The sequence below is a fragment of the Gopherus evgoodei genome, chromosome 1 (genome assembly GCF_007399415.2).
Source record: "Gopherus evgoodei ecotype Sinaloan lineage chromosome 1, rGopEvg1_v1.p, whole genome shotgun sequence".
NCBI lineage: Eukaryota > Metazoa > Chordata > Testudines > Testudinidae > Gopherus > Gopherus evgoodei.
In genome coordinates, this window is record NC_044322.1 from 241,941,578 (window position 1) to 241,957,799 (window position 16,222).

The window sequence follows — 16,222 nt, forward strand, 5'->3', positions numbered from 1 at the left end:
CCCTGGAAAAGGCTGAAGAAAGGAAGAATCAAGACAAACAGTGAAGAGTTGAGAATAGAATGAGACAAGGGCAAGAAGGGTGGGAAAAAAACCCACAAAGGAGGCAGAGTAAGTCATTATTGCTATTTTTTTTTTTTATTTTATGGAAAATTTGGTTTTATACAACAGCTGATGGAATGGTGCTTTGCCTGTTTCAAACAAATGGGCAAACAAACATCTCTGAACAATTTGATAGCCGTGGCCGTGGATGGAAGGTGGTGAGATACAGATCCCCAGATCTATTTTAAATAGTATTGATCACCCTACTAACAAATGGACAGGCTCATTATCTACACCAGCTCACTAGCCACCAGACATTTTGCCGCCCCAAGCACGGAAGGTCCGCTGGTCCCTCCACAGGCAAGCCGCCAAAGGCACCCTGCCTGCTGCCCTAGCGGTGACTGGCAGAGCGCCTCCCGTGGCTTGCCGCCCCAGGCACATGCTTGGAGCACTGGTGCCTGGAGCTGCCCCTGCTAGCCACACTCCAAGAGAGTTAGCAGGCAGGGGTGGAAGCACTGGCACCAATTAGAGGGTGTAGGGGTGGCAAACATCATCCCTCACCCCCAGGTTTTGGCACTTGCTCAAAGTTCCACAGGCCACAGAGCTGGTGGATTGGGGTCATGGCACGACCACTTTTAAGCTGTGGTCCTGTGATCAATCAGTACTGATGTTTCCAACAGTGGTGCTAAAGAGTGCAGTTTTCATTTCTTTAGCTAGTCTGGCCTTCTGTTGCTAATGACTTTTTCAGAAACCAGTGGAACCAAGTTTTTAAAAACTGCGAGTGAAATCCTGGCCCCATTGAAATCGGGATGGGGTTTGCCATTGACTTTTGTGGAGCCAGGATATTACTCCCCCAAAACAGACTTTATAATGTGCAAACAGAATAAAGTCCAAATTAGTTATCTTTATTCACACACACACACACACACACACACACACACACACACACACACACACACACACACACACACACACACACGGTGCTTTAAAAGGGCCAATTTCACAAAGCTGAAAACAATTCTGAGGCAAATCAGCTGGGACGAAGAATTTAATCAGAATAAATTGAAAGATAATGGGAAATTGTTTATGAACACTTTACTTCCAAAAAACAATGCTGTGAATAACAGGGTTAATGTGATCCTTGGATGCATAAACAGGGAATCTTGATTAGGAGTAGAGAGGTTATTTTATCTCTGTATTTGGCATTGCTGTGACTGCCCCTGCAATACTGTGTCCAGTTCTGGTGCTCACAATTTAAGGAGGATGTTGATAAATTGGTTCAGAGAAGAGCCACAAGAATGATTAAAGGATTAGAAAGCATATCTCATGGTGATAGACTCAAGGAGCTCAATCTATTTAGCTTATCAAGGAGAAGGTTAAGGGGTGATTTGATTAAAGTTTATAATTACCTACAAGGGGAACAAATATATGATAATGGGCTCTTCAGTTTAGCAGACAAAGGTATAACAAGATCCAATGGCTGGAGGTTGAACCTAGACAAATTCAGACGGAAAATAAGGAATATTTTTTTAACAGTCAGGGTAATTAATCATTGGGACAATTTATCAAAGGTCATGGTAGATCCTCCAGGAGTGGCAATTTTTAAATCAAGATCTGATGCGCACTAGGAAATATTTTGGAGAAGTTCTATGGTCTATGATATATAGGAGGACAGACTAGATGATCAGAGAAGTCCTTTCTAGCCTTTGAAATCAATGAATCTACTAACCGTAAATCCATACATCCCACATAAATACTTGGAAGCTACTAGGTGCACAGTGCTATTGAAAATCAGCCCACTGTCTGACAGTGCGTAATCCAGAAATAAAAAGTAAAACACATTTTATGACAGTCTGTAGAAAAGCATCAGATAGATTTCCTTGATAGGAAAAAAATCTAACATGCCACTAAAACACATATTAATACAAAATACATTACATGAGTGAATCATGCTTCCTTTACTCTGAGTGTCATTATTCATTAATTAATATGCCTAGTGCTATAGTGTTTCCTACTGCTGTTATGTGATGCTTTCATTAAGTAAAAGAATAAATAGCTCCAGTACAGTTCTATTTTGCATCTGTTTCTTTAAAAACATTTTTGGCCTCTCAACCTTTATCAGAGACTCTGCCTCATGTGAGGTTGTATATCATGTTTCACACACACTCTGATTCCCCTCGGGCGTTATAAACTGTACTTTGGGCACAATGAGGGAAGAGTTGTTCCTCCTCATGGAGTTGTTCCGCCTCATGGAATTATTCCTCCTCATGGAGTTGCGTTTCCGCAGAGAGTTTTGATGAGACAGCTCACTCTTCTGAAGAGTCTGGATGAGAATGGAAGGCTTTTCATCCAGCTCCCTAGCGCTGCACCGCGGAGCTGCTACCTTGATTGTGTTGCCAAACTTGGAATAATCAACCGCGTACACGCCTTCCTCTTCTGTTACGATGGGCACAAAGCGGTGGCCCCACAGGATCTCCTCTGCTATGTAAGATGTTCTTGCTTGTGTGGTGATGCCAGTGGTTTCTACTACTCCTTCAAGTACCACTATAAGTTCTAAATCTTGGTTGACAAGGTCACTAGCAGAGATATCATAGAGAGGACTCCGTTTGTCTATGACATGGCAAATGATCAAAGGAGCCACCAGGAAAATGTTATTGCTTTCAATAGGGTTATCCACAGGGATGTCTTGCTGATGTATAGGGATGATCTCCCCTTCAGGCGTAGTTGTCTTCTTCACTACCTGTATTCTCACCGAGGCACTGATGATCATGCTTTTCCTCAGGTCTCCCACTCTGAACATGAAGCAAAGTCTGCCATTCCGAACGGCAATCACCGCATGCCGGCTGAAAATCAAGGTCTCTGCCCTTCTGTGAGCCTGGGCAGTTTTCATAAATATGCAGCCCAGCATGACGGCATTGATAATCAAACCTACAATGTTCTGCAAAATCAGGACAGTGATGGCCATAGGACATTCCTCTGTCATCATTCTGCCCCCAAAACCAATGGTCACTTGAACTTCAATGGAGAAGAGGAAAGCAGAAGTGAAAGACCTACGGAGAAAATTGCATACAATTAGTTATCTAAATACCTCAAGGAGAAAAGTTAACAGTGTACACTGAATAGGAAGCAATGAAAGAGTTCATTCTTGCACTTGTTGCATACTTAAAACTCCCATTAACTTCAGTGGCAGTTTTGCATGCTCAACATTTGCAGGAGCAAGAGCCATTGTTTAATGGTCAAAGGACAGACCTGAGAGCCTGGAAATCCTGAATACTGGCATTGACTCTCTCTCTGGCCTTGGACAATTCTCCTAACCTCCCTGCCTAATGTTCTTCTCCATGTTAGCAGGCGGAGAGCTCTAACTCTTGGAGTGTTCTTTTCTTTCCCTCCACTCAATGAAACCTCTGAGTCAGGAGCACACCACCTTCCACTTCTACAGAGCTGGCAGGGCTGTGGAGACAGGAGTGTGGATGAGATGGTTGACTTTTCTAGATTCTCCCACTCTCCAAACCAGAGAGGGGAAGCTGTGCAGTGAGTACAGCCTGAGTTAACTTAGGCCTGGTCTACACTGGAGGGTGTGGGGGGGTTCAGCCTAAGATATGCAACTTCAGCTACAAGGATAGTGTAGCTGAAGTCGACGTATCTTAAGTCAACTTATCTCGCATCCTCATGGCGCAGGGTTGACTGCTGCCACTTCCCCATTGACTCAGCTTCCACCTCTCGCCATGGTGGAGTACAGAAGTCGATGGCAGAGCGATTGGGGATCGATTTATTGCATCTACACTAGACGTGATAAATCGATCCCCGATAGATTGATCACCACCCGCTGATCCGGCGGGTAGTGTAGACGTACCCTTACACTACTTTCCCCTCTGGACTTTTAGCCTGTAGTGGGGAGGCTGTCCCACTCCATGAGAAAAAGGGCTGGAATAGGCCAGAGAGGCTGCGCAGACCGGCAGACAGTCAGCAAAGGCCTGTGGAGAGCCAATCAGGACAAAGAAAGAGGCCACTTGGGCCCTATATGAAGGCTGCCTAGCAAAGGAGAGAGCAGTCTCTCCCTGACTAGCAAGGGAGAAGGACTGGCTCCTGAGGTAAGGAGGTAACACCTTGAACAGAGCAGTGCTGGGCAGGCTCAAGGGAGCAGAGAGAGGGCTCCTGCCTGTGACCTGCAGGCTGCAGCCCCTGACTAGAAGGGCTGAGAAGGTCCAAGGGCCAAAGGAGAAGTGGCCCAGGGAGTGCAAGCAGTAGAGGGGAGAGGAGCGGAGGACATGGCTGCCGCCATAGGGACTCCTGGGCAGGGACACAGAGTAGTGGGCAAGCCTGGGTCCCCCCCTCCTTCCACTTACACTGCAACTGGCCGTGGAGGAGTGTGGCCCGATACAGACTGTCGCTTGCCCCTGAGGCAGAGGGCTAGACTCTGGGGCTGCAGTGGGCCATGAGGGCAGGTGCAGACTGAGGACTCTGGATACCCCCGAGAGGGGAGAGACCTGAGTGGGGCACAGCCGGAGGGCTGCATCCCGAAGAGGACTCTGCAAGCCAGGGAGCAACGCGGGTCCCAAACAGACAAATAGCAGGGCAGACAACGGGCAGGACACTACCCACAGAGGGTGTGCCACAGCTAGGACAGAGCACAACCCATTACATAGCCCCATCAGTGGGCTTTGGGGACAATCACACTAGCGGAAACCCCTAGAAGCATGGCTCCTGCAGCATTCACGAGTGAGAGTAAGCCAGTGGGGCTAGGCAGCTCAGTGAAGTCAATGGGCCTCTACACTCATTCCCTTCATCTCCCAAAGGTAGGGGGTGGTTTGGCCTAGCATTTTGGTTCAACTCACTGTCAAGATAAGGCCAAATTTAAATCTGGATCTAGGTTTGTAATTTATATGTAAATGCTACATAAGTAGCATGTGGATTATTTATTGGACATGCCATACATGGAATCTTATATTGATGCATATGAACAAATATGACAATGGCCCTTTTCATGTATTACAGTCCATGCAGATGTAACATCTACGTACATAATGGAGCTAGTTAATGAAATATATATGGCCTTTCCACAAAGGTAGCTCTGAACCACTCTTTGTTTCAGGTTTGGTTTTGGAAGAACAAAACCTGATCAACTCTTAACTAACTCTTTGGGCAGGTCTACACTACAGCTGGATTGATGCTCTGAGATCAATCCACTGGCGGTTGATTTTGTGGGTCTATGCCCACCAAATTGACAGCAGATCGCTCTCCAGTCGACACCTGTACTCTACCCCCAAAGAGAAGAGTAAGGTAAGTCAATGGGAGAGTTTCTCCTGTCAACCTCCCGCAGTGACTTGACCTAAGGTACTTTGACTCAGATACGTTATTCATGTAGCTGGAGTTGCGTAGTGTAGGTCAACCTCCCATGTAGTTTAGACATAGCATTTGATTATGTCTTCAGATAGGTCGGAACAGTCCTTTGAACTACTAGAGGACGAGGAGTCACAAAGAGAATTCAAAATGTTTTATAGCACATGCAAAATCAGGGAGATTTTTTCCTGTGGAAAGAGAAAACTCATCTTAAAGGAAGTGACTCCCAGTAATGTGACTGCCGAGTTCTCACTGACTCTAATCCAAATTTGATAAGCATGTTTTAAAACCAGGGGCTTTTAAAAGCTTTTCGTTCTTGGAAGTCATCACCAATGTGGTGTTTTTTGTGGGTTTTTTTTATTTTTTTGTTTTTTGTTTTTTGCACATAGTTCTAAAGAATTCAGGAACGAAGGGGTTAATATGGTATTTAATGAAATTAGTGAAAGGGTGACGAATATTCAGCCACATGCAGAGCGAAGTGTATGGCTAAAATTTCAAATACTCCAATTTCCTTTTAAAATGATTCATTTGAAAAAGAATCCACATTTTTTATAGTGTAAACTCAGTCCTTGAAGAAACTATGGTCTAGCAAGCTGAGCACATGAACACAGAAGTAAAAGCCAGGGAGCTCCTAATTGTAATAATCCCAGGTCTGTCACTGATTCCCATTTCAGCTTTGGCAACAATTTGCCTGTCTGGAAAATGGGCAGGATAACAAATATTTACCTACCACAGGGGGGTGTCGTTAATAGTTATGTAGCACTTTGAAAACATAAAGTGCTCTATGAGTTCTAAATGTTGGTTACAAATTTCAAACCGAGGTGTTTTCTAAAGCAGCTGGGATCCTGGGTGCAGCAGCAGAGTCCCCAGGCACTGGGCTAGCAGTCGGGAGCCCTGGGGTGCTGCAGCACCCCTTACACCAATAGTTCCAGCACCTATGTTTCAGTTGGTTATAATAACCCTTCACATTTCCCTTGCAGGAAAATGTAGTGACCTCACTGGAATTGTTGTTTGAATAGGGATTTTGTACCTTAAATCCTGCATGAACTAGGTGGACACTTATCAGTGGTAATGCCAGTGGATGGAATAGAGAGAGGGCCAGAACCTTGTTCTGGACGCAGCCCATTTGCACCACATTGGCAGCAGAAAGCAGCCATAAAACTGCCTGAAGCAGACAGTTAATCAGTCTCCTAGTGTAAGGGATTACTAGGGACATGGCAGCAGGAGGCACGGCTTAAAAGCGGTTGTGCTCATGTGACCCCCAGCTTGCATAAGGCCGATTATCGTTCAGATTCCTCACAAAAAATGAATCAGTGTGAACTTCAGTGCATGTGCATTCCATTGCCTTGAAATGTCCTCTGGGAAGGGGACGTCCTGGGGTAGCAGCCAGCAAGAAAGTCCCATAGGAGAGGCTCCATTGGAGCTGTGCTGCTACTTTGAAGCTGAAAGTCAAGGCAGGGAGTCCCAGACCAAATGTAGAAAGCTCGGTGCCCAATGGTCCTTCCTTCCGGTAGCTCCCTAGAGAGTAGCAGGTTTGTGGGATGGAGCCCTTTCTGCTGCTGCAAACCCTGCCCTGCCTTTCCTTGAACAGAGAGGAGATGCTCTGAAAAAGGAGCCTGACAGAGTTCCCTCACAGAGGTGATCTGAGCCATAATTGCTCATTTCAGAAGCTCTGGCTTGCAGCCAGTTCCCAAGAATAAATAAATGTAAAATCAATCAACATAATGAAGTTTAGTCCAGCTTGGAAGGGGAATAGCCCCACTTAGGAAAGCAGCATAAAAACAAGGGAAGGGATGAAGAACCCGGTCCTATTTAGGCCAGAAATAATGCCACTTGGAATTTTGTGCATGCTACCATGGTGTTTGTGTCACTGAGACAGAGAGGGAGAAAAAAGTGGACACAGCTATTATGAGTCTAATTCTACAGCACCTTGCTCCTTGTGTGGTCCCAACAACAATGCAAAGTGTATGCAAAATGCATGCAAAATGCAACCATTCTGATTCAGTAGCATTTTCCACCCACCTTGCACTGGTGTAAATGACAGGGCAACCGTTAATCAGGCCATTTCTGTTCAAAGAACAAGTACTATAAATAAGGATCTTACTGCACATATCACAGAATGGTCTCATTGCTTGCTCCTATTAATGTTTTCTCTTTGGAGTCTGGAAAAATACTGAAATTCCCTCCTGATCAGTCATTTGGCTGGTGCTCTGGAAAGTGCTAGGGTTCTGGGAGTTTTGTTGGTAGTAAAAGGAAAATAACACACTCCTGTGACACTTATCATAGTACTCTAGTAGTGTTTTAACATCAGTTCTTGTTGTCTGAGATAAATACTGATGCAGTGTGTCAGAGCATTTGTCCTGTAATTAAAATCGATAATCTAAATCTTCATAAGTGACAATGATTTTGGGTACTTCCATTTTTGGCTTCCCAACTAGAGACATCTAAAAGAGGCCTAATATTCAGGTGCTTTCCATTTTCTGGAAATCAAGTCTCACTAAGGTGTCATAAATTGGACAAGCCAGAAAATGTAGCACCCAAATTCAGTAGTCATCTATGAAAGTTTGGACTGATTTTCCAAAGCCAAAATATAGTTCTCAAGATAAGCTATTTCTTGTTGTGTCATGAGGTGAAATTCATTATGGACCACATCATGTTCAAGATAGTGTTATTGATGAAGACAGGACTAAACCATTGACAACACACACCTAAGGGCCACTTTGTTGAAGCAGGCTCTATCTTTACAGGCACGGAAAGTTATCAACATACTGTAGAGACATCTGAAAAGCAGCAGGGTCTCTGTCACTATCAGATTCTAGGAGATCTGGTAAGGATGAAAGAGTTCCGAGGTACAGTATTTCCCAAGTCTGGGGTGTTTGTAGGATTTGGTGGAACCCAGTGGAGAACACTCAACTTTTCAGTTGTCTATACTGTACAGAACAGTTTAAGTAAACCAAAGCCTAGTTTTAGGTTTGGGCAGCATGGCATTCACATCATTGCTATTCCTTATACCTTCTACTGTACTTTACCTGACACATGTCACGCATGGTGTCCACTTAGTACTGCCTGTACAGTTCTCGGTGCTAGCATACATGTCTCCATGGGCAAAAGCCACCAGCCACCACATCATGGCAAAGAGCAACCAGCTGCACAGGAAGGACATGGTAAAGATCACCAGCGTGTGGCGCCACTTGAGGTCCACCAGGGTGGTGAAGATGTCTTGCAAGAAGCGGCCCTGTTCGCGGATGTTCTTGTGAGCCAAATTGCATGCCCCGCTCTTGGCAATGAAACGAGCTTTGCGAGGCTGGTCCCGGATGCGTGGCTTGCGAAGGTTCTCAGCAGCAATCCGTGCCAGCACATATTCTTCCGGGATGATACTCTTCCTGGCCAACATCTTCCTGCCACCATAGTCCACCTAGCAGGACACAATTGCTTTTCCACTAGTCTCTCTTTTGTCCCTTATCTGTCTTCCTACATTCTGAGGAAAGAAAGAACAAGATCTAGTTTGCCATCTATTTCCCATTTTTCCCAGACAATAAAAGTGATAGGCATGTTGAATAGATGGTCCTTGTGGGAACAGCTGTTAAGTTAAATGTCACTGTACGATTATTCTACAGTGCTATTATATGCTCATTTTAGACTGTGATTGTTATAAAAGCAGTTAGGGCCAAATCATAAAATGAATAAAAATAGCGATTTATTTTGGTCACTGGTAGAGTGAGGAAAGCCACAGAAAGGCCTTATAACTGTGCACCAAAGTAAATAACGATCCATGCTCTAAGGCCAGATCCTACCGAGACAGTTAACCATGCAAGCAACTGCAGGCAAGTGATTACTCTGCTGAATGGGAGTACTTATGTGAGTAAGTGTTACTTGCATGCTTACAAATGTGCAGAATCTGACCCTTTTTTAACAAGGGCACGATAGTGGAGCTCACCTAGATGAGCCTTTCCAAATAGCCCTACTGAAGTCAGTAAGACAACCGGTATGTTATTCACTCACGTGAATAAGGGCTGACAGTCTGGTCCCAAAGCATCATGTATTTCAGATTAAAATAAAAATGTGTGGGGAAATATTACATGACCTGGCTGGGAAATTATTGACCACTTGTTGAGCTAGGGAGGGTTCCCCCGGCCCCATCCAAATCAAGCAAATAATAATAATGAACATTAAAACAAATATTTTATTTTGTATAATAAACTATGCATGTGATTAAAATCATAAAAAGCTGGTCTGGCACTGAAAATCGGCATGGTGCTTTGCACCCTCACCCCCCCCGGCAATTACCATCATAATGCATCTAAATTTCACCTAATCTCTTCCAGCTTTTCTTCCCCTCAAATGTTACTAATGAATACGATGCAACGCTAAATTAATAGAATATGTGTAAATTAACAACAACAAAATCCCTTCCGTACCCTCCCCCAGCCCGACCTAACCTGGGAGGAGGGAGGAACCTGACACTTTAAATCGAAATCCTCTCCACTTTCAAGGAGAGAAAACGCCCCACTGTTGATCCTTCCATTTCAAAGGGAGAACGACGCCTGCAGGCACCTGATCTTACTTTGTTCGGCTTGTTTAAGGGGAGGAGATCTCTGACGAGGAAGTGCAAAGACCCCAGAAGGAAAGCTGAAACTTACAAAAATCCCGAGCAGGAGCCGGAATGCTGGCTCAGACCCCCGGAGCTGCCTGGTCACATCCCAGCCGAACGCGCAACACACCGGGGCAGCAGCAGAAGCCAGCAGCGAAGATCCCCTGCGGGGGGGAGGCTGGCTTAGTGCTGCTGTACAGGACAAGTTCAGGAAGCTGATCTCTCTCTCTCTCTGTCTCCCAAGGGCGGTTTCCTTCCTTCCCCGCGGGGCTCCAGGGGGAGGTGATGCTCAGCAAAGCAGCCGGTTGTGCAAGGCTCTATCTATTTCGTGACGGGTCGTCCCGGAGTTGCGGGGCTGCAAGCAGCCCCCGGCGGAAGTGCGGGGGTAAAGGAGAGTGTGTTGAAGTGGTGTGTGGGACAGGGTGGGAGAGTGAAAAAGAGGGGACAGATCACAGCCCCGCACCCCAAACACTTTTAAACAGCTCCCAGCTGTTTTTGTTGTCGTTTTGGAAGGGGGTTATTCTTGAATCCAAAACTCCATTGATACACAGAGGGGTTTGATTTCATTTATTTAAACTGTAAAGGTCAGGATAATAGGGCACTGATCCTGCAGTCCCTACTCCGGCAAATCTCCATTCTACTCAATGGGAGATTTGCCTGTGTAAAGACTATAGAGGTTGACCCTAAATGCTCTTCCCCAAGTCGTATAATAAGGCAGAGACAGGATAACATAGGCTGCAATGTCATGTAGGTGCTTCTGACAAAGCCCCATTTTCAAAAGTGACTTAGGCCTGTTCTACACTACGCGTTTAAACCGAATTTAGCAGCGTTAAACCGATTTAACCCTGCACCCGTCCACACAACGAGGCCCTTTATATCGATATAAAAGGCTCTTTAAACCGATTTCTGTACTCCTCCCCGATGAAAGGAGTAGCGCTGAAATCAGTATTGCCATGTCGGATTAGGGTTAGTGTGGCCGCAAATCAATGGTATTGGCCTCCGGGCGGTATCCCACAGCGCACCATTGTGACCGCTCTGGAAAGCAATCTGAACTCGGATGCACTGGCCAGGTAGACAGGAAAAGCCCTGCGAACTTTTGAATTTCATTTCCTGCTTGCCCAGCGTGGAGCGCTGATCAGCATGGGTGGTGATGCAGTCCCAAATCCAAAAAGAGCTCCAGCATGGACTGTATGGGAGATACTGGATCTGATCGCTGTATGGGGAGACAAATCTGTTCTATCAGAGCTCCGTTACAGAAAATGAAATGACAAAGCATTTGAAAAAATCTCCAGGCTATGACAGACAGAGGCCACAGCACAGTGCTGTGTGACAAGCGTAACGGAAAGCCAAAGTATCAAATGGACGCTCAGGGAGGGAGGGAAGGGGTACTGAGGACTCCAGCTATCCCACAGTCCCCGCAGTCTCCGAAAAGCATTTGCTTTCTTGGCTGAGCTCCCAATGCCTGAAGGGTCAAAAACATTTTCCTGGGTGTTTCAGGGGATATATCGCCTTTTTCTAGTGTAATCATATGTCTACTGCATGCTGCTGGTAGACGGGGTGCTGCAGCGCTGAACACCAGCATCCCCTTCCTGGTGGCAGATGGTACAATATGACTGCTATCCATCAGCAGCAGCAGCCCGTGAGTGCTCCTGGCTGGCCTTGGTGAGGTTGGCTGGGGGCACCTAGGTAAAAATGGAAATGACTCCCGGTCATTCCCGGCAGATGGTACAGAACAGCTGGTAACCGTCTTCATCATAGCAGCTGGAGGCTGAGCTCCATCAGCCCCCCCACCCCTGTCATGTCTAAAGAAAAGATTCTGTACTGCCTGGACTATCATAGCAGCAGGAGGCTGGGTTCCTCTCCCCCGCCACCCTTTAATGTCCTGCCTGGACTATCATAGCAGCTGGAGGCTTCCCCCCTCCCTCATTTTATCTCACTAAAAAGTCAGTGTTTCTTATTCCTGCATTCTTTATTACTTCATCACACAAATGGGGGGACATTGCCACGGTAGCCCAGGAGGGTTGGGGGACGATGGAAGCAACAGGTGGGGTTGTTGCAGGGGCACCCCCTAGAATGGCATGCAGCTCATCATTTCTGCAGGATCTCTGGGGCTCTGACATGGAGTGGCTGTGCTCTCTGGTTCTCTTGTACACTTGCCCCATATTCTAGGCAGGACTGACTCTATTTTTAGACAAAACATAAAGAAGGGAATGACCCGAGGAGTCATTCCCATTTTTGTCTTTGTGCCCCTGGCCAACCTCAGCGAGGCCAGCCAGGAGCACCCATGACAGCAGTGGATGGTACAGAATGACTGATAACCATCATCTCATCACCAATGTACAATGGCATGGCAGACGGTGCAATAGGGATGGTAACCATCTCTGCTACCTTGCAAAGGCAAATTAATGCTGCTGTGTAGCACTGCAGTACCGCATCTGTCAGCAGCATCCAGTATACATAGGGCGACAGTGACAAAAGGCAAAATGGGCTCCATGGTTGCCATGCTATGGCATCTGCCAGGGCAATCCAGGGAAAAAGGGAGCAAAATGATTGTCTGCCGTTGCTTTCACGGAGGAAGCTTTGAGTGACGACATTTACCCAGAATCACCCTCGACACTGTTTTTGCATTGGGATCTCAACCCAGAATTCCAATGGGCGGGGGAGACTGTGGGAACTATGGGATAGCTATGGGATAGCTACCCACAGTGCAACGTTCCGGAAATCGACGCTAGTCTCGGTACATGGACACACACCGCCGAATTAATATGCTTAGTGTGGCTGCGTGCACTCGACTTTATACAATCTGTTTTACAAAACTGGTTTCTGTAAAATCAGAATAATCTCGTAGTGTAGACATATCCTTAGAGACTCAGGAGTCTAAATATCATGAAAAGCTGAACTTTTCTCTGCTTTCAGGTTGAAAAATCTCTCCCAATAACCCTATAGAACCTTCAGTTTCTGTTGAAAGTCAATAGGACTTAAGTTCGTAAGTGCCTATGTCATTTTTGAAAATGAAACATTGGAACCTAAGATACTTTGGCAATAAACCTTTTAAACCTGAAATGAAAAAGTTGAACAGGGATGTTAAAGCTTTGGCTTTAAATATATTAAAAATTATATTTAAAAACAATTTGAAATATAAAAGAATTAAATAACAGAATTATTTAAATTAGATGTTAGATTACTATGATTAGTTTCATTATCTAATTGAAAGACTTCTATTAAAACCAGTAGATCAGCCAAAAACCTGATCAAATGAAACCCCTTGTCTATCCTATATTTTTGTAATCTCCTTTACATTTATTATGTATAGTTTTAATAATGTCTTACATCTTTAAAGACCCTCTCAGGTATTTTTGTTTCTGTGGCAAAGCCCTTAAAATATAATCAAATAATTGAATGATATAGAAGTAGATTTTGCTTTTTAGGCTTGATCCAAAGCCCACTGCATTTGACTGGAGTCTTCTCTGTGCTCTGCAGAACTTTCCTTGAAGTCAGGATTCACTTGAAGGATTGGGTTCTTCAACCGTAGCTCACACGAAAGGTGTGACTCTGGAAAACGTGCAGGTCATAGTGGATGGCTTTGCTGCAATGGGATTCCCTAACTGTGGTGGGGCGATAGATGGAACCCATATCCCTATCTTGGCACCGGAGCACCAGAGCACCCAGTGCGTAAACCGCAAGGGGTATTTTTCCATGATGCGGCAAGCACTGATGGATCACAAGGGACATTTCACCAACATCCATGTGGGATGGCCAGGAAGGGTTCATGACGCTCGCGTCTTCAGGAACACTACTCTGTTTAAATGGCTGCAGCAAGGGAATTACCTCCCAGACCAGAAAAGAACAGTTGGGGATGTTGAAATGCCTGTAGTTATCCTGGGGGACCCAACCTTCCCCTTGATGCCATGGCTTATGAAGCCATACACAGGCAGCCTGGACAGTAGTCAGGAGTTGTTCAACTACAGGCTGAGCAAGTGCAGAATTGTGGTAGAATGTGCATTTGGCCGTTTAAAGGTGAACTGGTGCACATTACAGAGTCTCTCAGACCTCAGCCAAACCAATGTCCCCATTGTTATTGCTGCTTGCTGTGTGCTCCACAATCTCTGTGAGAGTAAGAGGGAGACCTTTATGGCAGGGTGGGAGGCTGAGGCAAATCACCTGGCCGCTGATTACGCGCAGCCAGACACCAGGGTGATTAGAAGAGCACACCAGGAAGCGGTGCGCATCAGAGAAACTTTGAAAACGAGTTTCGTCACTGGCCAGGGAACGATATGACTGCTGTGTTTGTTTCCCCTTGATGAACCCCCCCCCTTAATTGACTCATTACCTGTAAGCAACCACCCTGCCCCTTCAATTACAGCTTGCTTAAGGAAATAAAGTCACTATCGTTTAAAAATCATGTATTCTTTATTAAGTCATTATAAAAAGAGGGAGAGAACTGACAAGGTATCCCGGGTGTGGTTTGGGAGGAGGATAGGAGGGAAGGAAAAGGCCACTAAAAAAATTTCAAAGTAATGACAGCCTTTTGGTTGGGCTGTCCATGGGGGTGGAGTGGGTGGGTGCACGCAGCCTTCCCCCACTTGTTCTTACACGTCTGGGTGAGGAAGATATGGAACGTGATGAGGGGTGAAGGTGGTTACACAGGGGCTGCAGCGGCACTCTGTGACCCTGCTGCTGTTCCTGAAGCTCCACCAGACGTCGGAGGATGTCAGTTTGATCACGCAGCAGCCCCAGCGTTGCATCCCGCCACCTCTGATCGTCCTGCTGCCACCTCTCATCTCGAGCGTCCCTCCTGTCCTCACGTTCGTTCCTCCTATCCTTACGTTGGTCCCTTCTGTCCTCACGTTCACTGGCATCTTTCCTGTAATTTGATACCACATCCTTCCACTCATTCAGATGAGCTCTTTCATTGTGGGTCACTTCCATGATTTCTGAGAACATTTCATCTCACATCTTCTTTTTCCACCACCTTATCTGATATAGCCTTTGGGATGGAGTAGGGAGGCTTGAAAAATGTGCAGCTGCATGAGGGAGGGAAAAAAGGGAGAGAAGTATTTAAAAAGATACATTTTACAGAACAATGCTTATACTCTTTCACGGTGAACAACACTATTCACCTTACATAGCACATGTGATTTCACTACAAGGTCGCATTTTGCATCTTAATATTGAGTGCCTGCGGCTCTGGTGTTAGAGATCTCACTGACGCAGGTCCGGGCAGCAGAATTCAGCTTGCATGCATCCATGGTAAGCCATTGTCTTTCGGCTTCTGCAGCCTTCATATACACTGTGCCCTCCTTTCCCAAATACCAAGCAAATCCTGTTCAGTGCTGCTTCTTGTTAACATGCAGCAGCAGAAACCAGCCCCCTCATCCAATTCTCTGGGATGATTGTTTTACCCCTCCCCCCACCACGTGGCAGGTATCATGGAAGATTACTGCTAAACACTCCCCTTCCCCCACCACTGCATGGCTGGTAGCAGGGAAGATCCCTGCTAGCCAAACGCGAAAAAGCTCAGTGCCATCCCCCCCCCTTCCCTCCCTCTGCTTGGCTACCTGCAAGGAAGGATTTCTTTTAAGCAACAGGCAAGCAGCCCAGTAGGAATGGCCATCTCTGCCCCCTTATTTAAATTCCTGAATTTCAACCAGGTTACAATGAACGATATCACTCTCCTGAGGATAACACAGAGAGATAAAGAACAGATGTTGCTTGAATGCCAGCAATCACCGGGACCATATGCAGCTAGGCTTTGTCATGCAATGATACCAGATTACTTGCTACATGCATGGCGTGGTCAAGTGTCCTACCATGGAGGACGGAATAAGGCTGCTCTGCCCAGAAACTTTCTGCAAAGGCTTTGGGAGTACCTCCAGGAGAGCTTCATGGAGATGTCCCTGGAGGATTTCCGCTCCATCCCCAGACATGTTAACAGACTTTTCCAATACTGTATTGGCCGCGAATGCATCCCAAGTCCTCAGGGCAAATTAATCATTAAAAAACGCTTGCTTTTAAACCATGTTTTATATTTACAAAGGTACACTCACCAGAGGTCGCTTCCATGGCTTCATTGTCTGGGCTACTGGCTTGGGTGGGCTGGAAGGGTAATTCCGTCTGGGTGAGAAAAAGCTCCTGGCTGTTGGGGAGAATGGAGTGCTGTGTGCTCTTTGCAAGCTCGTCCTCCTCTTCCTCCTCCTTATCTTCCCTGTCCGCAGAATCCTCAGCCATGGCTGAGATTACCACCCCCACCTC

The 16,222-nt window shown here is 46.0% G+C and overlaps 1 protein-coding gene across 2 annotated transcripts; it reads right to left on the reverse strand.

Moving 5' to 3' along the window:
• Window positions 1–1,548: 1,548 nt before the first annotated feature.
• Window positions 1,549–10,228, reverse strand: KCNJ8 (potassium inwardly rectifying channel subfamily J member 8). Of its 2 annotated transcripts, none has more exons than XM_030541315.1 (3): window positions 10,020–10,228; window positions 8,409–8,857; window positions 1,549–3,089 (listed from the first exon to the last, which is right to left on the reverse strand). In XM_030541315.1, the coding sequence occupies exons 2-3, from the start codon at window positions 8,771–8,773 to the stop codon at window positions 2,189–2,191; spliced, it is 1,266 nt and encodes a 421-aa protein (XP_030397175.1). In that variant the 5' UTR covers window positions 8,774–8,857; window positions 10,020–10,228; the 3' UTR covers window positions 1,549–2,188. The 2 variants fall into 2 exon arrangements, with proteins under 2 accessions (XP_030397175.1, XP_030397185.1); XM_030541325.1 differs by lacking the exon at window positions 10,020–10,228 and adding an exon at window positions 9,819–9,894.
• Between the last annotated feature and the right edge of the window lie 5,994 nt (window positions 10,229–16,222).

Excerpts from the sequence above, each read along its gene's own strand:
- KCNJ8 (XM_030541315.1), bottom strand. The coding sequence starts at position 8,773 with ATGTTGGCCAGGAAGAGTATCATCCCGGAAGAATATGTGCTGGCACGG. Across the intron at positions 3,090-8,408 it reads CCATGCGTGACATGTGTCAG|GTCTTTCACTTCTGCTTTCC; the intron begins GTAAAGTACAGT and ends TTTTCTCCGTAG.